Source organism: Schistocerca nitens, chromosome 2, assembly GCF_023898315.1.
Source record: "Schistocerca nitens isolate TAMUIC-IGC-003100 chromosome 2, iqSchNite1.1, whole genome shotgun sequence".
Taxonomy (NCBI): Eukaryota; Metazoa; Arthropoda; class Insecta; order Orthoptera; family Acrididae; genus Schistocerca; species Schistocerca nitens.
Window position 1 is genome coordinate 448,736,560 of NC_064615.1, and position 25,683 is coordinate 448,762,242.

General features: G+C 42.5%; 1 protein-coding gene across 4 annotated transcripts in view; it reads left to right on the forward strand.

Moving 5' to 3' along the window:
* LOC126236312 (juvenile hormone esterase-like) overlaps positions 1-25,683 on the forward strand; it is a 557,639-nt gene that overhangs the window by 484,152 nt on the left and 47,804 nt on the right. For all 4 annotated transcript variants that reach the window (XM_049945523.1, XM_049945521.1, XM_049945524.1 and 1 more), the window contains one exon: positions 9,581-9,718. In XM_049945523.1, coding sequence (XP_049801480.1) covers positions 9,581-9,718 — 138 coding nt within the window. The remainder of the gene's footprint in view (positions 1-9,580; positions 9,719-25,683) is intronic.

Sequence of the window (25,683 nt, forward strand, 5' to 3'; positions counted from 1 at the left end):
TGTTCAATGGGATTCATTTTGGGCAATCTGGGTGGCAAGAATCTTCAATCAGTTGTCCAGAATGTTCTTCAAACTAATTGCAAATGGTTGTGGCAACGTGAAGTGGTACATTGTCATTCATAACAATTCCAATGTTGTTTGGAAACATGAAGTCCATAAATGACTGCAAATGGTCTCCAAGCAGCTGAACATAACCTTTTCTGGTCAATGATCAGTTCAATTGGACCAGAGGACACAGTTCATTCCACATAAACAGAGCCCACACCATTATGAACCCACTGCCAGCTTGCACAGTGCCTTGTTGTCAACTTTGGCCCATGGCTTCCTGGGATCTGCACCCTACCATCAACTCTTACCAACTGACATTGGTACTCATATGGCCAGGCCACAGTTTTTCAGTCATCTAGGGTCCAACTGATATTATCATAAATCCAAGAGAGCCATTGCAGGTGATGTCTCTGCCAATGCACTGCCCCTTTATACCTTGTGTGCATGATAATACCACCATCTGTATAAGTGCATGTCCCTATCCAATAACTTTTGTCACCTTAGTATATGGAGTAGGGAGTGCATAGTAGCAGAGTATTGCAGAGGGAACAGAACTGGTTCTGGGATGCCTGTGACATGGAGATGTGTTGTTGCAGTATGAAGTTTGTGAGGGACAGGGGCTGGTGGAATATGAAAAGGTGAAGGTTGTTGTGAAAGGAGAGATGGCATCCAGAGAAGGGAATTATTACGATTAGGCCTTTGGGGGTGGGGGGGGGGGGCATGGTTTAGGTAGCATTTAAGGAACAGGAGATAAGACACGGTTTTAGACAGGGAAAGGGATACTTTCGGAACTGGTACAGAAAGATGGAGCAGGAATCCATTGTGATAGGGATGGCATTTTGGAAACATGAGGTTACATAGGAAAAGGCAAATGGAGGTGTTAGGTCATTGTGAGGGGAGCTGGATAACAAAAAAGGACGCATAAATTATGTATAATATGCAAAAATATGCACAAAAATGTGAAAAACGTGGGAGAAAGGACAGGCAGATGAGTTATGGGAGAAACAACATGGGATCATGAAAAGGGGAGTGTGATTGGTTAGGTTCACAAGTTTATGTGGCACAGGCAGGTGCAGAAAATAAAACACGAGAGGATATGAGAGGATGAGGAGGAAATGTGATCAGTAGAATAATTATACTCGTAATTATGGGCAGGAAGAATTTGGGGCATGGTACACAACTGTGCATTGTGAGTGGGCAAGACTGTTGGTACAGTGTGGCTCTGAGGGTCTGCGGTTTGTAAGGCAATGAGAAAACACAGGAAAGAAGAGAAAGAGTGGACACTGAGTAGAGTAGTGTTTTAAAGAAAACTAACAAAAGAAAACATCAATGGGTTGTGGGTCGGAAGATAAGCTGTTACGCAAAATCAAACAGTGGAAAGTCCAGGTTGGAATATAAATAATACAGCATGTTTATAAATGAATATCGGGGTTTTAACGCTTTATAATATTTATTATATTAAACTTACAGTTATAAATGATATGTCAAATGAAAGAACAACTCAAACAGTTTAACAAGAACCTTATAAATGTTCAATGTGAGCACCATTTGTCACACGGCACACATCAAGTCTGTACCCAAGTGCTGGATAGGGCACAAGGGGACCAATGACAGGGCTTGCTGTGCATGGCCTCCACGTTCAACTAATGCCATGCATTTTTTTTCCTTTGGGGCTTCATCAAGGATCGTGTGTACATGCCTCCGCTACCAGCAGACCTCCCTGAATTACGAAACCGGATTGAAGCAGCTGTTGCTACAATCACTGAAGATACACTGATCAATGTTTTGGGAAGAACTTGGCTATAGACTTGATGTGTGCCGTGTGACAAATGGTGCTCACATTGAACTTTTATAAGGTTTCGGTAAAACTGTTTGAGTTGTTCTTTCATTTGACGTATCATTTATAACTGTAAGTTTAATATAATAAATATTATAAAGTGTTAAAATGCAGATATTCATTTATAAACACCCTGTATCATGAAAACGATAGATGGCTATTTACTGTAAAGGTGATATGTTGAGTTGCAGACGGGCATGACAAAAAGATTCTTGCATATAAGCCTTTGGCCAAAGCCTTCTCCAGAATAGAAAACATACACACATTCTCACAAGCAAGCACACGTCACTTACACATGAATACTGTCTCTGGCCAGACTGCAACAGAAATGTGTCAAACAGGAGCAACAATCTGGAACATGGCCCTTGAGTTTGGGGGGAGGGTGGTAAGGTATAGCAGGGAGAAGAGGAATCGGTGTTGCGTGGCGGAGCATACAGGGACTGGGTGTGGCAGGACAGGGCTGCCAGGTGCAGTGTAAGGGGGCTGAGGGGGGAGGCAGGGGGGGGGATGGAGAGTGGAAAGAAGAGGAGGAGATACGGGGAAAAGACTGCTGAATTCACTAGCAGATAGCGGCACACAATCATGGTGAGAGGAGGCAAATTGTGAGTAGGTGACAGGACTGAAAGTGTGGAAACAGTTGGCTGGGCCGTGGTAGAATGATTTTGGGAGCAGAGAATGTGTTGTAAGGATAACTCCCATCTGGTGCTGGTGGAGGGAAGCATCCAGATGGCCCAGGTCATGAAGCAACCATTGAAATGAAGCATGTTATGTACTATAGCATGTTCTGCCACAGTGTGGTCCACTTCTGACCACAGTTTGGTGGTAGCCATTCATGCTGGTGGTTAGTAATCACACCAATATAAAAAGCTGAGAAATGATTGCAGCAGAGCTGATATGTGGCATGGCTGCTTTTACAGGTGGCCTGGCCTCTAATGGGGTAGGATAAGCCCATGACAGGACTGGAATAGCAAATACTTGATGGATGGATTATATACATAAACACTCATTTCATCATACCTGTCTGCAACTCAACGTGTCATCTTTACGGTGAGTAGCAATCTATCCTAAAAATGACATTGTTCATATCCCAAACTGGACTTGCCATTATTTGAGTTTACCTAACAGCTGTTCTTCCATCCCACAACCCACTGCTGTTTTCCTTTGTTACTTTTTCCTCCAAAACACTATTCTACTTAGTGTCCATTCTCTCTCTTCTTCTATGTCTGTTTTCATTGCTTAAAAAGTGTGCACTGTTCCAGTTGTGCTGTATTAATTGCCTCATCCACATAGAGTACATGGCTCTGTAACCATGCGGACTGCTAGTGCAGCATCTCATGCCCCAAATTCTTTCCGCTCATAATTACAAGTATAATCATTCCTATCAATAACATTTCACCCTCATCTGTCATATTTTTGCGTGTTATTTTCCACACGTACCTGTGCCACACGAACCTGTGAATCTAACTGATTCCTCCGCCATCCCCCTCCTTCCTGATCCCAGCATGTGCACTCTCCCTTATCTCATCCATTGTTCTTTTTCCCTGCATTTTTGACATATTTTATGTACTTGTGCACACTGTATGTATTTGTATGTATTTTTGCATGTCTAGATATATTTTTGTGTGCCTTTCCCTACTATCCAGTGCCCCTCACAACCACTCACTGCCTTCATTTGCCCATTTCCTGTCATTTTCCACTACCTCAATGCCATTCCTGCCACAGTGGACTCCTTCTCCAACTTTCTACACTGGATCCTTGAATGCTGGCTAAACCATGGAATATCCCCTTCCCTCCTCCCCTCCTCCCCTCCTCCTCTCCTCCCCTCCTCCCCCCCCCCCCCAATGGTGAAATGATAAGGATGCTTCTCTCTGGAGCCCACCCCTCCTTCCCTATCCCTCACAAACCTGGTACTGGAAAAACACATCACCATGGCACAGGCATCAAAGAGCAACTCTGCTACCTCTGCGACATGCTTCTACTGTGCAGGCCCTCCTACGTAGATCACATATCGGAAACCTAATCCCTTGCACTCCAGCATCTAGAAGAGCATTCCAGGTACAAACTGTGTAAGTTATCCAACCTACCGATATCTTACTACTGCCTTGGGGCATCACTATCCAACCACTGTCTTACCCTCAGTATTCCTCCTTATCAACCGCTCATAGCACCCAGACCCTGCCTAGCTGACATTTTCTGCTTGCCACGTTCCACAATACTCCCTTCCAACACTCCACTAAATCCTGAGCCAAAACAATCCCAGAACACTTTGTTCAACCTTTCCACTAAAATCCTCACAGAAGTTTCAGTCCTATTCAGATGCCTCACCTTGAGCCCTACATCCAAATTTAAACATGTTGGACTTGTCAAAGACCCACTCTCCATTTCTCAATCCCTGCAATGGAAACACTTGTTTGCCACCAATCCTTCCAGTCAAAGCCAACTTAATCCTAACACTGAACCCTGCCTCTGCCAGTTCACATCATCATCCAACTGTGATTCCCTCTCACCTAAACCAACCCCTGGTCATTTTCCAGGAATTCCTCATCTCCAACTTACTTGGCCTCACCATTCTTGTCCAGGTCACAGAAAACCAGACTTTTGGTAGAAGAAAGGACAGCCACACACAGCCTTGAAACAGATCCTGACCTTATCATCCTACATGCAGACGAAGGTTCTACAACTGTTGTTATGAACTGCAGTGACTTCCAGGCAGAAGGCCCCTGCCAGTTGTCTCACACCACTAACTATAAACTCTCCACAGTCACCCTATCCCAGAAGTGCAACACGACTTCACATTCTTGGTTAGACTTATGCCATTCCCAGACCCTCTTCCCTGAATCTATTTCTCTCCTCATTCCTATGGCTCTCTGCACATCCATCTTCTATGTGCTCACCAAAATCCACAAACCCAATAACCCTGGTTACCCAATTTTAGCTGGTTATTTTGGTCCTATTGAAAGAATTTCTGCTGTCATTGACCAACACTTCCAACCTATTGCCCAAAATCTAACCTCCCACAGCAAGTATAAAAACTACTTCCTTCACCAACTCTCCACCATTCCCACTCCTTTACTTCTTGAATCCCTACTCGTCACTGTTGATGCCATTTCCCTGTACACCGGCATCCGTCATGTCCATGGTCTTGCCACTATTGAACACTATGTCTCCCAGTGTCCTTCAGACTCAAAATACACTACCTCATTCCTCATAGACCTTACTAACCACATCCTAACATCCAACTACTTTTCTTTTGAAGGGAAGGTATACAAACAAACCCACGACACAGCCATGGGCACCTGCATTGCACTGTCCTATGCCAATCAATCTGTTCATGGGCTGCCTAGAGGAAATCTTAGCTTCCCAAAACCCTTCTCTGATAGCTCCATCCCCACCTCTGTCCACATCAAACTCACCAACCACCAACACTACGTACATTTAGACAGTTGACATCCCTTCCACACCAAAAAATCCCTCCCATACAGCTTGGCCACCTGGAGACAGTGTATCTGCAGTGATGGAAGCTTCCTTGCTCACATATGTTGAGAGTCTCATAAAAACTTCCACATACAGGGACTATTTCCCAGAACTATGCCACAAACTGATTTCCTGTGCCATATACCCATGCTCCCCAATATTACAACCATCTCCGAGAACCAGCTGCAAAGGAGCATGCCTTTCACCACCCAATATCATCCCAGACTGGAACGACTGAACCACATCCTACATCAGGGCTTTGATTATCTATCATCATACCCTCCAATTATGGACATTTTACCCATATCCTTCCCACTGGGACTGATGACACTGTAGTTTGGTCCCTTTATCCCCAAACCAACCAATGAATCCTTCCCACCCCTCATAAAGTGGTACTCCGTTGCCCACCCAACCTCCACAATATCCTCGTCCATCCCTATGCCAGTCCCCATCCCAACCCCTCCCCACAGAGATCATACATCTGTGGAAAACCCAGGTGCAAGACCTGCCCCATCCACCCACCTAGCACTTCCTGTTCCAGTCCTGTCATGTGCTTATCCCATCCCATCTGATGCCGGGCCACCTGTGAAAGCAGCCATGCCATATATCAGCTCTATTGGAATCAAGGTATGACAGCCAACCATCTATCCACCAGGACAAATGTCCACTGCCAAACTGTGGACAAGAGCAAAGTGGATCACCCTGTGGCACATGTTGCTGTACGTAACAAGCTTCATTTCAATGGCTGCTTTGTGGCCCAGGTGATCTGAATCGTTTCCTCCAGCACCAGCTTTTCAACACATTCTCCTCTCGAAAAATTATCCCGGCCTCAATCTGTGGTAACCTACTCTCCCCACACTCCCCACTCAACTGTTTCTGCTCCCTCTGTCCTGTCACCTCCTCACAATTCGCTTCCCCTTACTCTCACTGTGCGCTGCTCTCTGCTGGCACACCCATAATCTTTTCCTCTTCTCTACTCCTCTACTTTCCTCTCTCATTCAACATGTTTCTGTTGCAGTCTTGCCAGAGTGACCAGGTATAGTAGTCATGTGTTTGTGAGGTGGGCTTACTTGTTTGAATGTGTGTGCGTTTTTCTTTGCTTTGGAAGTTTAGCAAAAAGCTTGTATGTAACAGTCTTTTTGTCATGCCTGTCTGCAACTTCTCAGTGTCATATTTGTTGCAAATAGCAGTCTGTCCTTTTCATAATGTTGTCTCGTAATTAGAATTTGTGAGTTGCTAGGTAACCCATAATTACACAGGCAAGGAAATAACTCCTTGGTACATAAGTTTCCTAGAATGTTTCAAATTATGGTGTGAGATCACACTTATTCTATACTATTTAGGCTATAGCACATTTTAGTCGGAATACAAAACCACAAATTTTTTAAAGTCTAGCTCTGTCTTTATGAAGACTGAACAATATGCATACATTGCATAAAATGTCTGCTATACATATGTACTTTTCGTTTTAATATTCTGATTACCCACACTATTAAACTTGGCACTTACCCCTCCTCTCCCCCCCCCCCCTCTCTCTCTCTCTTTTCTGACAATGTTCCATATTGAATTAATGTGGTGTAATCTATCATATCAGACATGGCAAGTATAATACAACATTTTTATTTAAAAGAAGACAATATTATGAAAAGGAGAGTTAAAAAAGACCAGTGGGTGCATGGGTAGAAGTGAAAGTGTTTTAGTACTGGGATGGGAGCAGGGAAGGGATCAGGGACTCTGTGTGCGTGCGTGCGTGCACACATGTGTGTGCTCTCTCTCTCTCTCTCTCTCTCTCTCTCTCTCTCTCTCACTCACTCACTGCCCTTAGCCCTGACCCCCATCCCACCCCTCCCTCATGCTGTAGAAACTCTGGAACATTAAACATTATAATAAGTGAAGTTTCCTCACATTTGTACCGTCTACAAGAACTTGAAAGGAGGTGAAAGTCTCCGAATGGAGCCTCCCAGTCAACAGTGCCGTATGATCATTTCATTTCATTCCAGTCACGTAAAAAATTTAATAAAATGCTGTTGTATTTACAGCTTTCTGAGCTTCCTTTACCTGGTCTCCTGGCCCAGTGAATTTGACAGCCAACTGGTGGGACCTCAATGACAGTCACCAGATGGCGTTACTATAATCTGTGAGCACTGCTATTGCCACTGCAGCACTGGCTGTGGAGACACGTTCATCCTGCTGGCCTGTCAGTGCCCGTAGCTGCTTTTTAAAGCCGGCAGTGCAGCTGTTCAATCCATCAGTTATGATTTCACTGTGTTGTTGTATTGATCTCACTGCAAGTTGGGATTTACCACATCTTAGGGTTTTCAATTTTGGTTTAATCATTGCACTTGTTATTCCACAGTGCCATCACCATTGTCTGTCTTTCTCTCACTGTTGTCCACTTGTTTACTCTGTGGACACTTGTTGTTGATACCCTCGACCAGTTGGCCAATCTCTGCAGGTTCTTGAGTTGTTCCCAGTCTAACTCAATTCTGGTCACAATACTTGGCTGTGAGGTAAAAGATTAGCAGTGTCCCATGGACACAAAGCTTGTGCAACTTTTGAAACAGCAACAGCTGTACCTGCAGCAGCAGTTACATCAGTGATTCCAATAGCAGTTTCAACAACAGCAGCAGCAAACTGACTTGCTCCATCAGGAAATACAGCTTTTATGGATTGCCTTCAGATTGAGGGTTCCCAACACAAATAGTCTGTGGGCAGTTTCCAGGCAAAGAACAGCCCACTCATTTACTACCCATGGTTTAACATTGCTAAAGAGGATTGGGACACAGCACTTGACCACTTTGTGGATTTCAAATGATGCACTCCAATGGTCATTCTTCCTTTCTTGGTCTTCCCCAGAGATATTTTTCTTATTAAAGAAGGTGGTTCTACTCTCAAATCCTGTCACACTTACGTTCAAGGAGATGTGTCTGTTACTATCAAATTATTATTCACAAAGATTCCATGTGGTCGCATTGTGCCTTGAGTTTTATCGATACAACAAGCAACCTTGTCAGCCATTCCACTGATGGGTGATGGATTTGCAAGGACTGAATCAACATTGCGACTTCACTTGCAAAAACCCTGCTTGCAAAATTTTGTATGCCAATTCTTTGATTTGAGATGTAGTGGTTCAGTTGGCTTGAGACCCAGAAGTACACACTGCATCTCTTAAACTAGACTACCCTTCCTTGGACAATATTTTGAAAATAGCACATTATTTTGAGATTAAACAAGCAGCAAATGAAAGCCTTGTGGCTGGACCCCAAGTAGCTGCAGTCCAGAGCCACCATCTTGGGGCAGAATCCTCATACGTCTTCTTCCCGACTTCAGTGTTGAGATTCATCGATTTTGGACGTTTTGGTGGCCTTTAAACAGCCCGTCACTCCCAGTCGGCATAAGCTGTGGCGTCTCCCATCATGTCCTGTCTGCTTCTCAGTACACCCACTTGCAGACTGTCTAGATCATTCACCACATGAATCAAGGGACAGTGTGAGAACTGCAGACATTTGTTTTTCTGGGTGATTCTTCCACCACTTAGTTGTTATGAACCTCAGAATTGCAAATCAGGATGTTTGTTTCCAGGTGGACACTGGATCTACTGTCATCTTTGTTCTCCTAATTTTGCCCCATTCTCCTATATATTGGTAGTATATTATGGCACTTTAATTACTAGCTATTGTTCAATAAGATTATCACTCGATCAGATTCTTCTTCATTGCTCCACAGTTTGTCAAAACACAAGTTTTAATAGTTGTTATTTTGGTTTCTTGCTTACAAGAGTGTCAGCAATAAACTCTCTACAAGTAAAACTATTTGTTACTTCAGTATAAATAAGTTGTTACAAATAATACAAAGGTTCAATCACTGTACAACGGACCTACTTCCTCCTTATACCGCAAAGACAGTAATATATACCACTATTTCGTAGATTGTAGCAGTGATCATTTAGCCAGATTTTCCTCTTCTCCTTGCTGTCATTGTTCAAGGATGCAAACTGATACAATAATCTCTTCTTTCCAATCATTACTCGCCTTTATCTTCCGATTGTAAAGTTGTAATTTAATGTTTTTGTCCTGTTAATTATGTGCTCACTTAAACTTTGGCAACTATGATGAAAATAATTATTTTACTGAAGTGCTCTTTCTAATATTTGATATAATTATGATATGCACACAATTTCACTCTCTTTGTTCATAACTATTCTGTTTGCATAACATGAAGCCACCACAGCCACCGGAGTCTTGGACAGGCATAAGAGATGCTCTAGAAGAAGGCGCAGTTGCCCCGCATGCAGACTGGGTGCGGCAGAAGTATAGGGGTGAAGAGGATTGTCTTTTCCTTAATGTCTACACTCCAAAGGTCATATACACCTGTATTATGCATAGAATATTGCTATTGCTTTAGTACAGCTAGATCATAGGTTTTAAATAATCTTTGATGCTGGACATACAAACAGTAGCTTCATAAGGTGATCATTCTACTAGCTGAAAATGTGAAGTACTAAGTTCCAATACTCAACTAAGCCATCACATGTAGTGTTCACAGTTCATTACTTTCTGGTAATTAATTTCATGTAAATCATCACTGTGGGAAGATTATATAAACTCAAAATTTTGGATCCCAAGATAGCATATAGTGTGTTTAAAATTAGTTGTGACTTTTGGCAGTTCAGTAAGGAACAAGTGAAGGGAAGTGTAGTTGCCAGTGTGTGCTGAGCATGTTAGAACGTGACAATAATGCCAGGCTTACTTCGCTTAGAACCTGGCAGGCTCGCTTGACTGCCTGAACAGAAAGTCATGCAAGCCAGCTGATCTTCTGTCTCTCAAATGATTGCAAAGAAACTATTCAGTAATAAGCTCTGATTCTCACATAACTTAATTCAGCAGCTTCATGATGAGCTGCCTACCATTCATTAATGTCATAGTCATTGTCATATTTCAATATTAGTTAAACTACTGTGAGAGATTCTTACAGTTTACTGTGAAAAATAGGGGACACTATGAGTTTTGTGTTTTGTGCTTGTTAAGTCATATGTTGCTGCATATTAAATGTAGATAATATACCATATTGAATTAGTCTTTAAACTTGGGGGAATATTGTATGTCTCCACTCTCAAGAAACAATATAAGTAAAAAGTCACACATTTATTCTTGTTCTGAGAATGGACTGGTTCATAAACTATTGATCTGCTTGCTCTCAAGTGCTAGTTCAATAATACACTGTTTCAGAATTCTGTTGCAAATTCAATGGCATTAGAATGTTAGTGAAATGAATATTTGTAAGCTCTGCTGTGTTTCGACAAAAAAAGTAGATTTTAACATGGCAACAAGAGAAGTTATGTATTACTCTAAACTTGTCACAGTCCTTCAAACACCAATGTCTCCTCAACTGCTTTCTTGGTATGGCTGACAACTTGAGATCAGTCTTGTGATGTAACATTTGCAAAAATGGTTCAAATGGCTCTGAGCACTATGGGACTTAACTTCTGAGGTCATCAGTCCCCTAGAACTTAGAACTACTTAAACCTAACTAACCTAAGGACATCACACACATCAATGCCCGAGGCAGGATTCGAACCTGTGACCGTAGCGGTCGCGCGGTTCCAGACTGTAGCACCTAGAACCACTCGGTCACTCCAGCCGGCTAACATTTGCAATTTATACTTTTGGCAACATTTCAAACTCACTGAGCGTAAACTTTATGTTGTTTTTTGTCACATTACTTCTCACCTTAGTATTTATATTCTCTTAGATTTAAATGATTGTGATAGAGAGGAAGCCTCATTAAACTGTGTCCTTTAGCTTCAGCCAGTCTGTCTAAGAGTAAGTTCAGCACTACAAGTTCCGTTTACTCCACCTTGTATGTATGCATGTTCAACTCTACCCTATGGAACATTTCTCTGCAGCCAGAGCAAAATATCCGCTTTCCTCTACTGCACTGCTGGAACTTTATCCATCACAACAGAGTGGTATGGCACATTGTCCATTACTTTATCGAATTCGGAGGAAGATTTGTTGCAGATGAGTTCTTGGATGACCTCTTTAATTGCAAATCTTGTGTTTAGATGTGCTGCACTGTTATTACTAATGCTATGCCAACAAAGAACAGTTGTTCACAATATCTGATGACTGCGGAACACTTAAATGGCAGTAAATACCAAGAAAGGTGATGAACTTAGATGCATCCGATGTGCAACAGCACATGGTACTGTTTATCCACGGTGTGGAAATAGAGGTGCTTTACTAACCAACTGGATGACGGTGTGATAGGGTTAGTCAGCTCCCTAGTGGTGTTAACCGGTCAGTGGCGTCACATGCCCACTGGTGAGCCAAACATAAAAAAATCACAACTGATATTAAAAAAGCTATCAGTGAAGGAACTCTAGTATCTTGGAAGCAGAATAACATGTTGCCCAAAACAAGGAGGACATGAAGAGCAAACTAGCACAGGCAAAGAGGTCATTCTTGGCCAAAAGAGGTCTACTAGTTTCAATTACCAGCCTTAATTTAAGGAAGGAATTTCTGAGAATGTATGGTCGGAGCACAGCTTTCTAAGGAAATTAATTGTGGACTGTGAGTAAACTGCCAAAGAATAATTTGAGATGTGGTGCTATAGAAGGATGTTGAAAATTACATGAACTTATAAGATAAGAAATGAGGAGGCTCTCCATAGAATTGGCGAAGAAAAGAATATGTAGAAAACACTGACAGGAAGAAAGGACAGGGTGATAGGACAAGTGTTAACACAAAGAAGGATAACTTGCATTCTACTAGAGGGAGCTGTAGAGGATAAAAGCTGTAGGGGAAGGCAGAGACTGGAATATCAGACAACTTACTGAGCATGTTGGGTACAAGTGAGTTGAAGTTGATGCTGGAGAGGAGTTATTTCCCCTTCTCTTTTTTTTAAGGCATGTTTATCTTTATCTTTGGCAGATGGTTGTAACAATAGCTGAAGCGCCAAATGCAATTTGTAACTCAAAGTGCTAACAGAACTAAACAAGAAAAAGTATTCTGCGAGCTTGCCAAACCCTTGATTGTGTAGATCGCAAAGTTGCAGTAAGCAAACTAAAATGTTATGTCATTAACGGCATCCCTCTTGCTTGGGTAGAATCTTACCCGCATAACAAAAAGCAGAGGGTCACATTAACAGGGTCTGTCTCACGCATGAAAACAACCTGACAAAGGGAGACCATAACATATGGAGTGCCACAGGTTTCAGTACTAGTCCAATTCTTGTTTTTAACCTACACAGATGATCTTCCAACAAAGTTACAACAGTGAAAAAAATAGAAGGGGTGACAGAGTGTGTTCTCTGGTTGGTTGTTGCTGTGGTAGCTGTTCTATAAGAGGAAGAAAATTATTGTTAGTACAATTCTCCACATTCTAACTCTGGAAAAACTATCAGACTTTTATTGAAGATTCCTTTAAAAATACCTTAATGTGTGGAGATTAAAATATTGGAAGTAGATGAGAAACAAAATAAAAAATTGATTAAGAGGCATTATTACCATATCAAATGAAAGCATCTAGAATAATACCTATGAAAGTGTCAGGTCAAAGCTACACAATCACTGATAATATTTTCATCAACTTTGATAGCTGCTATTATGAAGTTAAATTTTTTCCAACTTCAATCTAAGATCATCATGAGTTAAAGAAACAAGAGCTCTAAAACATCGCCAGAGTCAGATAGTGAAAAGAAAGAGTGCAAATAACAGAAATGTCATTTAATCAATGAGAACAGAGAACACCTTGTTTACTTACGGAGTAAAAATAATTTCAACAATTTAATAGATTCTGTACAAAATTTGAAGTATGAAAGAAGTCACCAAAGACCTACATACTTAAGGAAACTTGAATGACCAGCCATTCGGAATTCTTCAAAGGAAACACTCACAAAAATCATACAATGAGCAATGTCCACAAATTATGAAGAATAAAATTCTCTGATAAAGCATCTGTGAGAGAAGGAATATAACAAATATTGTTGGCTAAGCTCTTCCTGTGGAGAGTTTTTCCTGAAAAAATTGCACTAGCATACAAGAAAAGTGACAAGGAGAACTTAAACAACTACAGGTCTGTTTCTTCAATAGATTACTTAAATTGTGTGAGAGAGAAAATTCTGATCCAGTGCAGAATGATTTCTGGAAATGAAAATCTGCAGAAATTGTTGCTTCCAGTCAAACAAAATCTGTTGTGTATATGTTAGATAAAAGAGATGTATAAAGGACTATTGATGCAATTCCAGATATAGTATAATAAAAGAACTAGAAAGCTGTGCCCCCCTGCAGGTCTAAGGTTAGAATAGGCCTGAGGTATTCCTGCCTGTCATAAGAGGCAACTAAAAGGAGTCTCACACTTTTCGGCTCTGAGTTCAGGCTCCATTCTATGGTTTGACCTGCCACTTTCAAGGATGAAGGATGCCTTACATGGTGCATGAGTGCCCTTAGATTCGTTCTCCTGAATCTCTTTTCATGGTTTTGCATCTCCACCTGCGTTTAACTATTTGGGTGAGGACACTTTCTGGGGTATGTCATCTTCTTCCATTGTGTCCTGTCCTCTTTTGCCCCCATGACAATATTGGATTTCTCTGCATCCAATATCCAGCATGGTAGCCAGTCCAATGTCGTGGGGCCGTCATGTACCCATTTTGTGGTAGCCTTCTGACAACACAGGAATCGCACTGCTGATGCCTGAGCTGTAAACTCCCCATGTATGCCGAGGAGTAGATGCCTGTCTCCCTGGGGCATCAGGACGCCTGGCAACGGCCATCATGCCAGTTGGCCTTTGCTGTGGCGGTAGAATACAGTGCCGACAGGTATGACCTTACATCGTTTCCCTTCGTCGCCACACCACGGAAGGAACATAGAGCTACAGAACGGAAAGAGCCATATTCACCACGGATTTTAGTCTGTAGCAGAACTGATGGGGACTCTTTTCTACCAATGAAGCCTCAATTTTTGATTGAACACCTTGAGGATAAGTTTGGAGAAGTGACAGCGTTGTCCAAGATGCGAAATGGCACAGTCTTGATTCAGACAGCATCCCTAGCCCAACCCCGAGTGTTACTCACCTGTGAGAAGTTGGGTAATATTCCTGTTTCTGTCACTCCCCATAAAAGCCTCGACATGGTCCAGGGGATTCTGTTCCATTGTGACCTCTTGTTGCAGTCTGATGACGAGCCCTGCACCAATTTAGAACGGCGGGGTGTTCATTTCATCCGGCGTGTTTACAGGAGACCCAAAGACAACAGGGTTGCTACCGGTGCCTTCATCTTGGCCTTTGAGGGTGATTCATTGCCTGAAAAGGTCAAGGTGATGGTTTACCGCTGTGACATTAAACCATACATCCCTTCCCCTATGCGGTGCTTTAAGTGTCTTCCTGCTGCACTTCCAGTGCCACATGTCAAGACTGTGGACTTCCACTGCACCCAGATACTCCATGTTGGCCACCTCCCACTTGCATCAGCTGTGGAGAGCACCACTCCCAATGCTCTCCAGACTGCCCAGTACTAAAAAAGGAGCAGAAAATCATGGAGTACAAGACCCTGGACTGGTTGACTTACACAGATGCTAAACATAAATTCAAAAGATTACACCCCATTCGGTTGACGTCGACATACGCTGCAGCTACATCACCATCGTCGTTTCAAGTGCCAGTGGTTCCTCACTCTATGCCACGAACAGTGGGTCCTCCGGGCCACCAGAATACATCTGTTCCCTTGGTGGTAGGAGGCAAATCTTCAGCCGTTGCTCCCAAAGCACCTATTTTGGGAGCAAGGCCTCTCTCCAAACTCAAGGAACATCAGTTCCCTCCCCCCTGCCAGAGAAGCAACAGCCTTCTTCAGCTCCTCTCATGCGGAAGGGGTCCTTTGGGGCCCTCTCTCCCAAGGTCTCCACTAATGCGACGGCAGACACTCGCCAGTAGCTCAAGGAGCTAAAATCTGCTGGATGAAGAGCTTCACAGTTTTCTTCTGTGCCTGAAGCTGCTTCAGAGAAATCTTCTCAGAAAGCCCCTAAAGAGAAGCGAGAGAGCAAGCAAACTAAGAAGTCTGCTAAGAAACAGGACCCTCTGGTGGCCCCAACACCACCACTCTCTATCAATTCTGCTTCTGAGGATGCAGTGGAGATCTTAGCGTCCCCTGTGGACCTGGATCTCACTGAGACCTCATCCACCATAGAAACGGCTACAAATACTCAGTCGGAGGCAGCAGGTGACCCTGAGGCATAACATGCCTCCTTGCGCACTTCATGCCTTCCCAGCCTCACAATAATGTCATCCTCCAGTGGAATTGCGACAGTTTTTCCAGCACCTGGCTGAGCTACAGCAACTGTTAAGCTTTACACCTGCTTTCTGCATTGCCCTCCAGGAAACCTGGTTCCCGGCAGTGCGGACCCCTGCCCTCCGTGGCTATAAGGGATATGTCAGGAACTGTACCAACTATAATAGTGTGTCAGGTGGAGTTTGCGTCTGTTCCTTGAAATCAATATGCAGTGAACCTGTGTCCCTTCAAATGCCTCTTGGAGCCGTGGCTCTCAGGATAAGGACGCAGGAAACAACTGTCTGCAACGTATATCTAGCTCCAGATGGCGCAGTACCCCTGAATGCATTGGCTGCACTGATCGATCAACTCCCTAAACCGTTCCTACTTTTGGGAGATTTTAACGCTCATAACCCCTTGTGAGGTGGCACACTTCTTACTGGCCGAGGCAGAGATGTCCAAAATTTCTCAACTCAACCTCTGCCTCTTAAATACTGGGGTTGCCACACATTTTAATGTGGCACATGACACATATTCGAACATTGATCTATCGGTTTGCAATCTTGGCCTTCTCCCATCTATCCACTGGAGAGCACATGATGACCTGTGTGGTAGTGACCGCTTCCCCATCTTTCTGTTACTGCCCCTGGTGTCAGGCCCATGGACACCTACCCAGATGGGCTTTAAACAAGGGAGACTGGGAAGCCTTCACCTATACTGTCACCGTTGAATCTCCCCCAAATGGTAACATCAATGTGATGGTTGAGCAGGTAACTACAACGATTGTTTCTGATGCAGAAAACGCGATCCCTCGTTCTTTAGGGTGTCCCCAGTGAAAGACAGTCCCTTGATGGTCGCTGGAAGTCGTTGATGCAATTAAGGAGAATCAGCGAGCTCTACAGCGGCATAAGCAGCAACTTTCTCTGGAGCACCTAATAGCCTTTAAACTGCTCCACGCCCACGTTTGCCAGCTTATCAAAAGGTGGAAACAGGAGTGTTGGGAGAGGTACATGTCGACTATTGGATGCCATACATCACCTTCCCAAATCTGGGCAAAGATCAAATGAGTTTTTGGGTACCAGACCCAAACAGGTGCTCCCAGTGTTAACATAAATGGCGTATTATTTACCGATGCAAATGCGATTGCCAATCACTTTGCTGAGTACTATGCTCGCTCCTCTGCTTCAGAGAATTACCCCCCCCCCCCAGCCTTTTGCACTCTGAAACAGGGGATGGAAGGGAAAGTCCTCTCGTTCACTTCATGCCACAGTGAACCCTATAACACCCCATTTACAGAGTGGGAGCTCCTCAGTGCCCTTGCACATTGCCCCGACACAGCTCGTGGGCCTGATAGGATCCACAGTCAGATGATTAAACATCTCGTCTGACTACAAGCGACATCCCCGGTAGTTGTGTTGGGTCCTATAGTCACGTGACCTACTGGCTCCGTGCCAGGGTGGCTTCTGCCTTTGTCACTCTACCACTGATAATCTTCTGTCCCTTGAGTCTGTCATCTGAACGGCCTTTTCCAGATGCCAACACCTTATTGCCATCTTTTTTGATTTACAAAAAGCATATGACACCACCTGGCGACATCGTATCCTTGGCACATTATACAAGTGGGGTATCCGAGGCCCGCTCCCGGTTTTTATCCAGAATTTCCTGTTGCTTCATACTTTCCATGTCCAAGTTGGAGCCTCCCATAGTTCCCCCCATACCCAGGAGAATGGGGTCCCACAGGGCTCTGTATTGAGTGTATCTCTATTTTTAGTGGCCATTAACTATCTAGCAGCAGCTGTATAGCTGTCCGTCTCATCCCCTCTGTATGCAGACGACTTCTGCATTTCATACTGCTCCACCAGTACTGGTGTTGCTGAGTGGCACCTACAGGGAGCCAAGCACAAGGCGCAGTCATGGGCTTTTAGTTTTCGGCCGCAAAGTCATGTGTTGTGCACTTCTGTTGGCGTCATACCGTTCATCCAGAACCAGAACTTTACCTTACTGTAGTGGAGACATATCGATTTTTAGGACTGGTTTTCGATGCCCGATTGACTTGGCTTCCTCACCTTTATCAGCTTAAGCAGAAGTGCTGGCAGCACCTCGATGCCCTCTGCTGCCTGAGTAACACCACCTGAGGTGCAGATCGCTCTACGCTGCTGCAACTATACAGAGCCCTTGTTCAATCCCGCCTTGAGCATGGGAGTCTGGTTTGTGGTTCAGCGGTGCCTTCAGCATTGTGTTGCTCATCTGAATTGCTGTCTCCTTTTCCCGCTCACAGCGATTCATCTGCCGCACCGGTGGCCCAGGTCAGGGCTTACAATTACAGTTCGCACCCAATCCCTTCTATCTGAACTGGAGTCCTTGCCTTTACCACCTATACTGGAGGTCCAATCGTGTGCACCTCCATGGTGTACACCTAAGCCGCGGCTTCGCCTGGACCTTTCACATGGCCCTAAGGACTCAGTTAACCCTGCAGCTCTCCACTGCCACTTCCTCTCGATTCTTGACATGTACTGACGCCATGAAGTAGTTTACACCGACAGCCCGATGGCTGATGCTAATGTCGGCTTCGCATATGTCTATGGAGGACATACTGAACAGCATTCGTTGCCCTATGGCTGCAGTGTTTTCATTGCCAAGCTGGTGGCTATATCTCGTGCTCTTGAACACATCCGTTCATGCGCTGGGGAGTTGTTTCTTCTGTGTACTGACTCCTTTGGCAGCATACAAGCTATCAACCAGTGCTACCCTCATCATCCTTTGGTAGCAACCATCCAGGAGTCCTGTGCCGTGGAACAGACCGGTCGTTCAGTGGCGTTTGTGTGGACCCCAGGACATGTCAGAATCCCAGGCAATGAACTTGCTGACAGCTGGCAAAACAGGCTACACAGAAACCGCTTAGGGAGATCGGCATTCCAATAACTGACCTGCATTCATTTTTACGTCGCCAGGTTTTTCAGCTTTGGGAGACGGAATGGCATAGTCTCAGTACGCACAACAAACTGCATGCCGTTAAGGAGACTACGAATGTGTGGCAGTCCTCCTTGTCGGCCTCTCGCAGAGACTCTGTGGGTGACCCACAGCTACCTCCTGTGCTGTGAACACCCGCCTCAGTGTCAATGTGGCACCCAGTTGACAGTGGCCCATATACTGGTGCACTGCCCCACTTTGACTGCCCTGTGACGAAATCTTCGGTTACCGGACTCGTTGCCACTAATTTTATCTGACAATGCCTCATCAGCTGATTTAGTTTTACGTTTTATTCATGAGGGTGGGTATTATCATTTGATCTAAATTTTAGCACAAGTCCTTTGTCCCTCTGTGTCCTCCACCCTAATGCTTTTAGGGTGGAGGTTTTAATGTGTTGCAGGGTGACTGGCTTCTCCTTTCTATTCTCATGGTCAGCCAGCCATGGTAATCTGTTTTGTTGTTTTAATCTCTTCTACCTGTTTCTTGCATTTCTGTTGTTTTCTTCTCCCCCTTTTTTCCATTTAAGTGTTTGTTGCCCTTCCGTCATTCTTGTGGTTCTTCCTTTCTCTCCATTTTGTGTTGTCAGGCTTGCTTGTTTTATTCTCACCCTTGTGGCATTGTTTTATTCGGAACAAGTGACTGATAACATACCAGTTTGGTACCCCCCCCCCCCCTGCCCCGCCCCACTCTTTTAAACCAATCAACCTAGAAAACTGTGCCATACATGGATATGCTGCACAGTTGGTAAAATCATTGTTTGGCAACAGGAGGCAAAACATGATGGCAAAGAATGGATACAAGTTTATAATCAGATCCATTAAGTATAGTTTGTCACAAGAATTTTTTCTGTTTATAAACAGTATTTAAATCTGTCAGAATGAACAAAATATTCTGTACGCAGATGACCAGACATTGGTATACGAAAAAATCTGGATTTGTGTTAAAGAGCATTTATTTCTAGCAAATCACAGTGCAGTGGCTTGAAAATTATTAAACTATAGATTTGAATAAGAGAATATTCATAGTATTCAGCAACAAAGCAAATGTAGAGTGTATAGATGTTTATTAAGGGTTCTGGTATAGACAGAGCTATTTACACTTACAGTGAGAAAGTACTTAATTCATTAGATAATAAATTAGAGGCTACTGGCATTTTCTGTGACCTGTCAAAAGCCTTTGATGGTATGAACGACTCTTAAGTAAATTAGAATATTATGGTGTCACCAGCAATGCTGTGAAATGGTTTGAGCACGGTGTATACGACCTGGGACAACCGGGAAATCTGGGAAAAACCCGGGAATTTTTTCATCCGGGAGAAAACCAGGAAAAATCCGGGAATTTTTCGGAATTCTGGGAATTTTTCATTGTTTTAGCTTTCATTTAAATTTTTGTAATTTTGACTTCAGAATCAATTCTCTAGCAAAGAATGTTACTGTATCCTGCTACTGGAGAATGATACTGCAGCAATAAAATATAAACGAGAGGGAAAAAATAAAACTTTAGTGGCAAAGGAAATGTGCAATTTACAACAAAACACCGTGCACGCACAAGCGTCTGCAGATAGCAAAAGTATGTCAAAGGCTGTAGGGCGCAGACTGTAATTTTTCGTAACAATAAACTGCTTGCTGTGAGCATGACGTTACAACTGTTCACATTAGGTTCGTTTGACCAGTTGCCAGTGGTCTGTTGCACATGGGCATTTGACTGGCGTATAAGCTTCCCGCTTCCCGCTAATTGAAGTTTGGCTGTTAGCTGTATCGATAGTAGCAGCAAGCAGTGAGATGCAAAGGAGAAAAATTTTTCTCGCGCGCCCTAGCTGCCAGATTCGCGCTTGCACAGAGTTGTCTGAGTTGTAGTAGGGAGGGGGTTTGTCTCCACGTGACCCGTGCTTACGTGATTTCGCTGCTTCTCTTCGTGTACAGCTCCCACGTCAAATGAAAACAAAATGGATTTCTGTGGCCGGGAGCTATCAAGTGAATTAAAATACATTCACATAGTTATGGAGGGCAAAAATATATTATTAATTTCAGTTTTCTGATTTTATTTTCTTTCGTAGTTAGTAGCAGTCAAGCATATCAATCGCCTTGCAGAAGAATGAAATTATTTTTGCAAGTTTGCTAAAGAAATTCCGCTGAGGCAATCATTTTATTTGAAACGAAGTGTTTCATTCTACAGTATTGGCTAGTTCCAACTGTTCAGTGAATTTCAAGAGCACGTTATCATCTTCTGCCATGTATGGCATTATGCCACGATAAAGAACCAAACATGAGATCGTAGAGTACTGGTACTCCAAGAAAATTTACATCCCAAAAACCACACTGAAAAGCTTAATATCAGATGGAACCTACTTCATTGTGAATCTGGAAAAAGCCAATTTGCACTTCGAGCCGAATTATGCCGTTTAGTATGGTTTACGAAATTTCTATGCTCTTTGGAGTATCCTCTGATGCCCTGTTTCTTTTTTGGTGTAATGTAAGCTCTCTTAGTGCTTTATACACACGAACATGCGGGCTTCCTACACCACTGCAGTTGCACACGCACAATAATGCGTTTTCTGGCGCTCTCTGGCAACTGGTAAATCGAACCTATTTTTAACAGTATTGCGAACGGTGGTTAGAAAAGCGTTACTTTCAAAGTAAATTTCTTTTTACGCAAGATGAATTATGTTACGTATGAGAAAGTGGGATGGATATCTAAATCACAGAGCGTTCGAAACTGAACACTTTGAGGACCAGCCACTTACAAGATTTTCGAGCCGAGGCATTTATGTCATAGTTTTAAATTTACTGGCACATTTGTGTGATGTATCTTAAAGTATAACACACGTAAAAAAAATCAATATTACATGTGAAAGCTTAGCTTCTGTTGTAGCGTGTTAATCTTAGAGACCAATATTATATGTGAAAGATACGGTACTGTGTACATTAATGTAAACCGTTAACTTTTCCTCTTGTGTGTTCGCGCTATGTAACCAGTAATCTTGCTATTGGCTGACTATAACACGTGTCCTATGCTCTGAATAGCTGCTGTCATCGGCTGGTGAGATTCGTGGCTTGAGATATGACTCGCTTACAAAAGGACATCGCAACCTCGGTTGCAACGCTCCAGAAACTAACGCGCTGTGTTTGGTGCAATTCGAATTTATACTTTCTTAATACGAAATTATGCAGTGTATATGTTGCTGCAAATCAAAGGTCTTTCCAAAACTTCTCTCCTTTTTTTATTAAAGGTCTCTCCAAAACTTCTCTGCTCCGTCTTTTTTTTTCCGGGAAGTCCTACGCAATTATATAAAACGTTAACCATTCAATGGATTGATAAGTTTTACAGTTCCGAGGGAAAAATCTACGGAAAACCTACTGTCACTTAGCACAGAAAAAATGTATTTTCGCCCGGGAAATTTGTTTTCCTTGTCCCCGTATACACCCTGTTTGAGTCTTATCTAACCAACAGGAAACAAAGGGTGTCGTTGCGAAATACCTGTGCAGTAAGCAGTCAGTCTGCATCTGATTGGGAGTTAATTGTATGTGGCATTCCTGAAGGTTCCATCTTGGATCCATGCTTTTTCTTGTGTACATTAATGACCTCTGCTCTGTTACGTTGCCAGATGCTAAGTTTGTTTTGTTTGCAGATGATACAAACATTGCAATAAGTAGCAAGTCAAGTACAGATTTAGAAATAGCTGCTAATCAAATTTCCACTGACACTAAATGGTTTAAAGCTAATTCACTATCATTAAACTTCGAAAAGACACACTATATGCAGTTCAGAACCTGTAAGAGATTTCCTTTCAGCATGTGTATAACCTATGAAGACATGCAGATCGAAGAGGTTGACAGTGTTAAGTTTCTGGGATTACAACTCGATAATAAATTCAGTTGGGAAGGGTATATCACAGAACTGCTTAAGCACTTAAACAAGCCTGTATTTACAGTGAGAATGACATGAGATGTAGGAGGTATAAATATTTAAAACAAACTTGCATACTTAGCTTACTTTCATTCTATCATTCATACGGGATCATATTCTGGAGTAACAAACTGAGCAAAAGTTTTTAGACGACAAAAGCATGTAATAAGAATCATTTGTGGTGTAAATTCAAGAACATCATGTAGCAACCTGTTCAAGGAACTTTGTGTTCTAACCACTGCTTCTCAGTATATTTATTCCTTAATGAAATTTGTTGCAAGTAATATATCTCTATTTCCAACCAATAGCTCAATACATATTATCAATACTAAGAATAAGAACAATGTACATAACCACTTACCTTGGTCCAAAAACAGGTCCAATATTCAGGAACACACATTTTCAATAAATTGCCAGCAACCATTAAAAACATACTTTCAGATAAAGCATGGTTTAAAATGAGTTTAAAAGACTTTTTGAGTGGCAGCTCCTCCTACTCTATAGATGCATATCTTAACAGGGACTGTTAGACCAGCTTAAGTAAAAATATCTGTTAGATTTCAGTTTTGACAGCACCTGGTCACAACAGTCAAGATTAAGTATTTTGTGCCTGATAAATTTATTAAAAGTGCATAACAGTGTTCATTCAGAAAGCGTATTAATTCTGTAAATATTAGTGGTTCCAGTTTACTGCTATGAATTCATCTATTTTACAATCTCCGGAAAAATGACCAGGGTAGTACACATTATATTCAGATGTTTTATGTTTTGTATGATGTACTTTGACATGTTCCACAGCCATGAGAATCATCTCATTTTTTGGGTCTATGGAATGAAAACTGAATCTAATCTAATTGATTCAATTACATTACATACTGAACTACAGTTCAGATTACTGGTAGACTATTTTTGGTGTAAACTGAAATTATGGAAGAGCTTGCAAAAGATGGTTGCAGATGACCTCTGTACAGTGTATTATATTCATTTTGAACCTTGTGGAATTACATTGTAATAAAGCTAAAAAAAGAAAAGAAAAGAGAGAGTGAGGTATTTGGACCATTCTACATATACCTTCGGATTCTTCAAAGCACTGGCATTCCTCACTATGTGCAGAAATGAGACAATGGTTTCAGTAATTAAAGATATAATACAAGAACAAAATACTAGTTGCCATTCACGTGACAAAACCAGCTGTGAAACAGACTGAGTATTTTTGAGAAAATCCCTCAATACCTACATGTATGACTAATAAGATATATACTGAAGAGATTACAGAAAATTACAAGTGAAAATGCATGCCCAAGCTGCTGAAGGACTACTTAGTGTAAACATGAATTCTACAATGTAGATTATGAAACAGTTAAATGAAGTAAATGGAATGTAAGTGCCATATGGCACTGTTGGCTGAGATAACCACTGCCCAATCCAACTCCTCTCCCGCATCATCAAGATATTCGAATGTATCCTTGATGACAGGCAGTGGAACATAGTCAAGCTTTCAATAAATCAGTGTGGGTTTGTGAAGGGATTCGGCATGATAGATGCATTCCGGAGGTAAAATAGTCCCCCATTCGGATCTCTGGGCGGGGACTACTGAAGAGGACGTCGTTATCAGGAGAAAGAAAACTGGCGTTCTATGGATCGGAGCGTGGAATATCAGATCCCTTAATCGGGCAGGTAGGTTAGAAAATTTAAAAAGGGAAATGGATAGGTTAAAGTTAGATATAGTGGGAATTAGTGAAGTTCGGTGGCAGGAGGAACAAGACTTTTGGTCAGGTGATTACAGGGTTATAAATACAAAATTAAATAGGGGTAATGCAGGAGTAGGTTTAATAATGAATAAAAAAATAGGAGTGCGGGTTAGCTACTACAAACAGCATAGTGAACGCATTATTGTGGCCAAGATAGACACAAAGCCCATGCCTACTACAGTAGTACAAGTTTATATGCCAACTAGCTCTGCAGATGATGAAGAAATAGATGAAATGTATGACGAGATAAGAGAAATTATTCAGGTAGTGAAGGGAGACGAAAATTTAATAGTCGTGGGTGACTGGAATTCGTCAGTAGGAAAATGGAGAGAAGGAAACATAGTAGGTGAATATGGATTGGGGGGAAGGAATGAGAGAGGAAGCCGCCTTGTAGAATTTTGCACAGAGCATAACTTAATCATAGCTAACACTTGGTTCAAGAATCATAGAAGAAAGTTGTATACCTGAAAGAATCCTGGAGATACTAAAAGGTATCAGATAGATTATATAATGGTAAGACAGAGATTTAGGAACCAGGTTTTAAATTGTAAGACATTTCCAGGGGCAGATGTGGACTCTGACCACAATCTATTGGTTATGAACTGCAGATTGAAACTGAAGAAATTGCAAAAAGGTGGGAATTTAAGGAGATGGGACCTGGATAAACTGAAAGAACCAGAGGTTGTAGAGAGTTTCAGGGAGAGCATAAGGGAACAATTGACAGGAATGGGGGAAAGAAATACAGTAGAGGAAGAATGGGTAGCTCTGAGGGATGAAGTAGTGAAGGCAGCAGACGATCAAGTAGGTAAAAAGACGAGGGCTAATAGAAATCCTTGGGTAACAGAAGAAATATTGAATTTAATTGATGAAAGGAGAAAACATAAAAATGCAGTAAATGAAGCAGGCAAAAAGGAATACAAATGTCTCAAAAATGAAATCGACAGGAAGTGCAAAATGGCTAAGCAAGGATGGCTAGAGGACAAATGTAAGGATGTAGAGGCTTGTCTCACTAGGGGTAAGATAGATACTGCCTACAGGAAAATTAAAGAGACCTTTGGAGAGAAGAGAACCACTTGTATGAATATCAAGAGCTCAGATGGCAATCCAGTTCTAAGCAAAGAAGGGAAGGCAGAAAGGTGGAAGGAGTATATAGAGGGTTTATACAAGGGCGATGTAATTGAGGACAATATTATGGAAATGGACGAGGATGTAGATGAAGACGAAATGGGAGATAATATACTGCGTGAAGAGTTTGACAGAGCACTGAAAGACCTGAGTCGAAACAAGGCCCCGGGAGTAGAAAACATTCCAATAGAACTACTGATGGCCTCGGGAGAGCCAGTCCTGACAAAACTCTACCATCTGTTGAGCAAGATGTATGAGACAGGCGAAATACCCTCAGACTTCAAGAAGAATATAATAATTCCAATCCCAAAG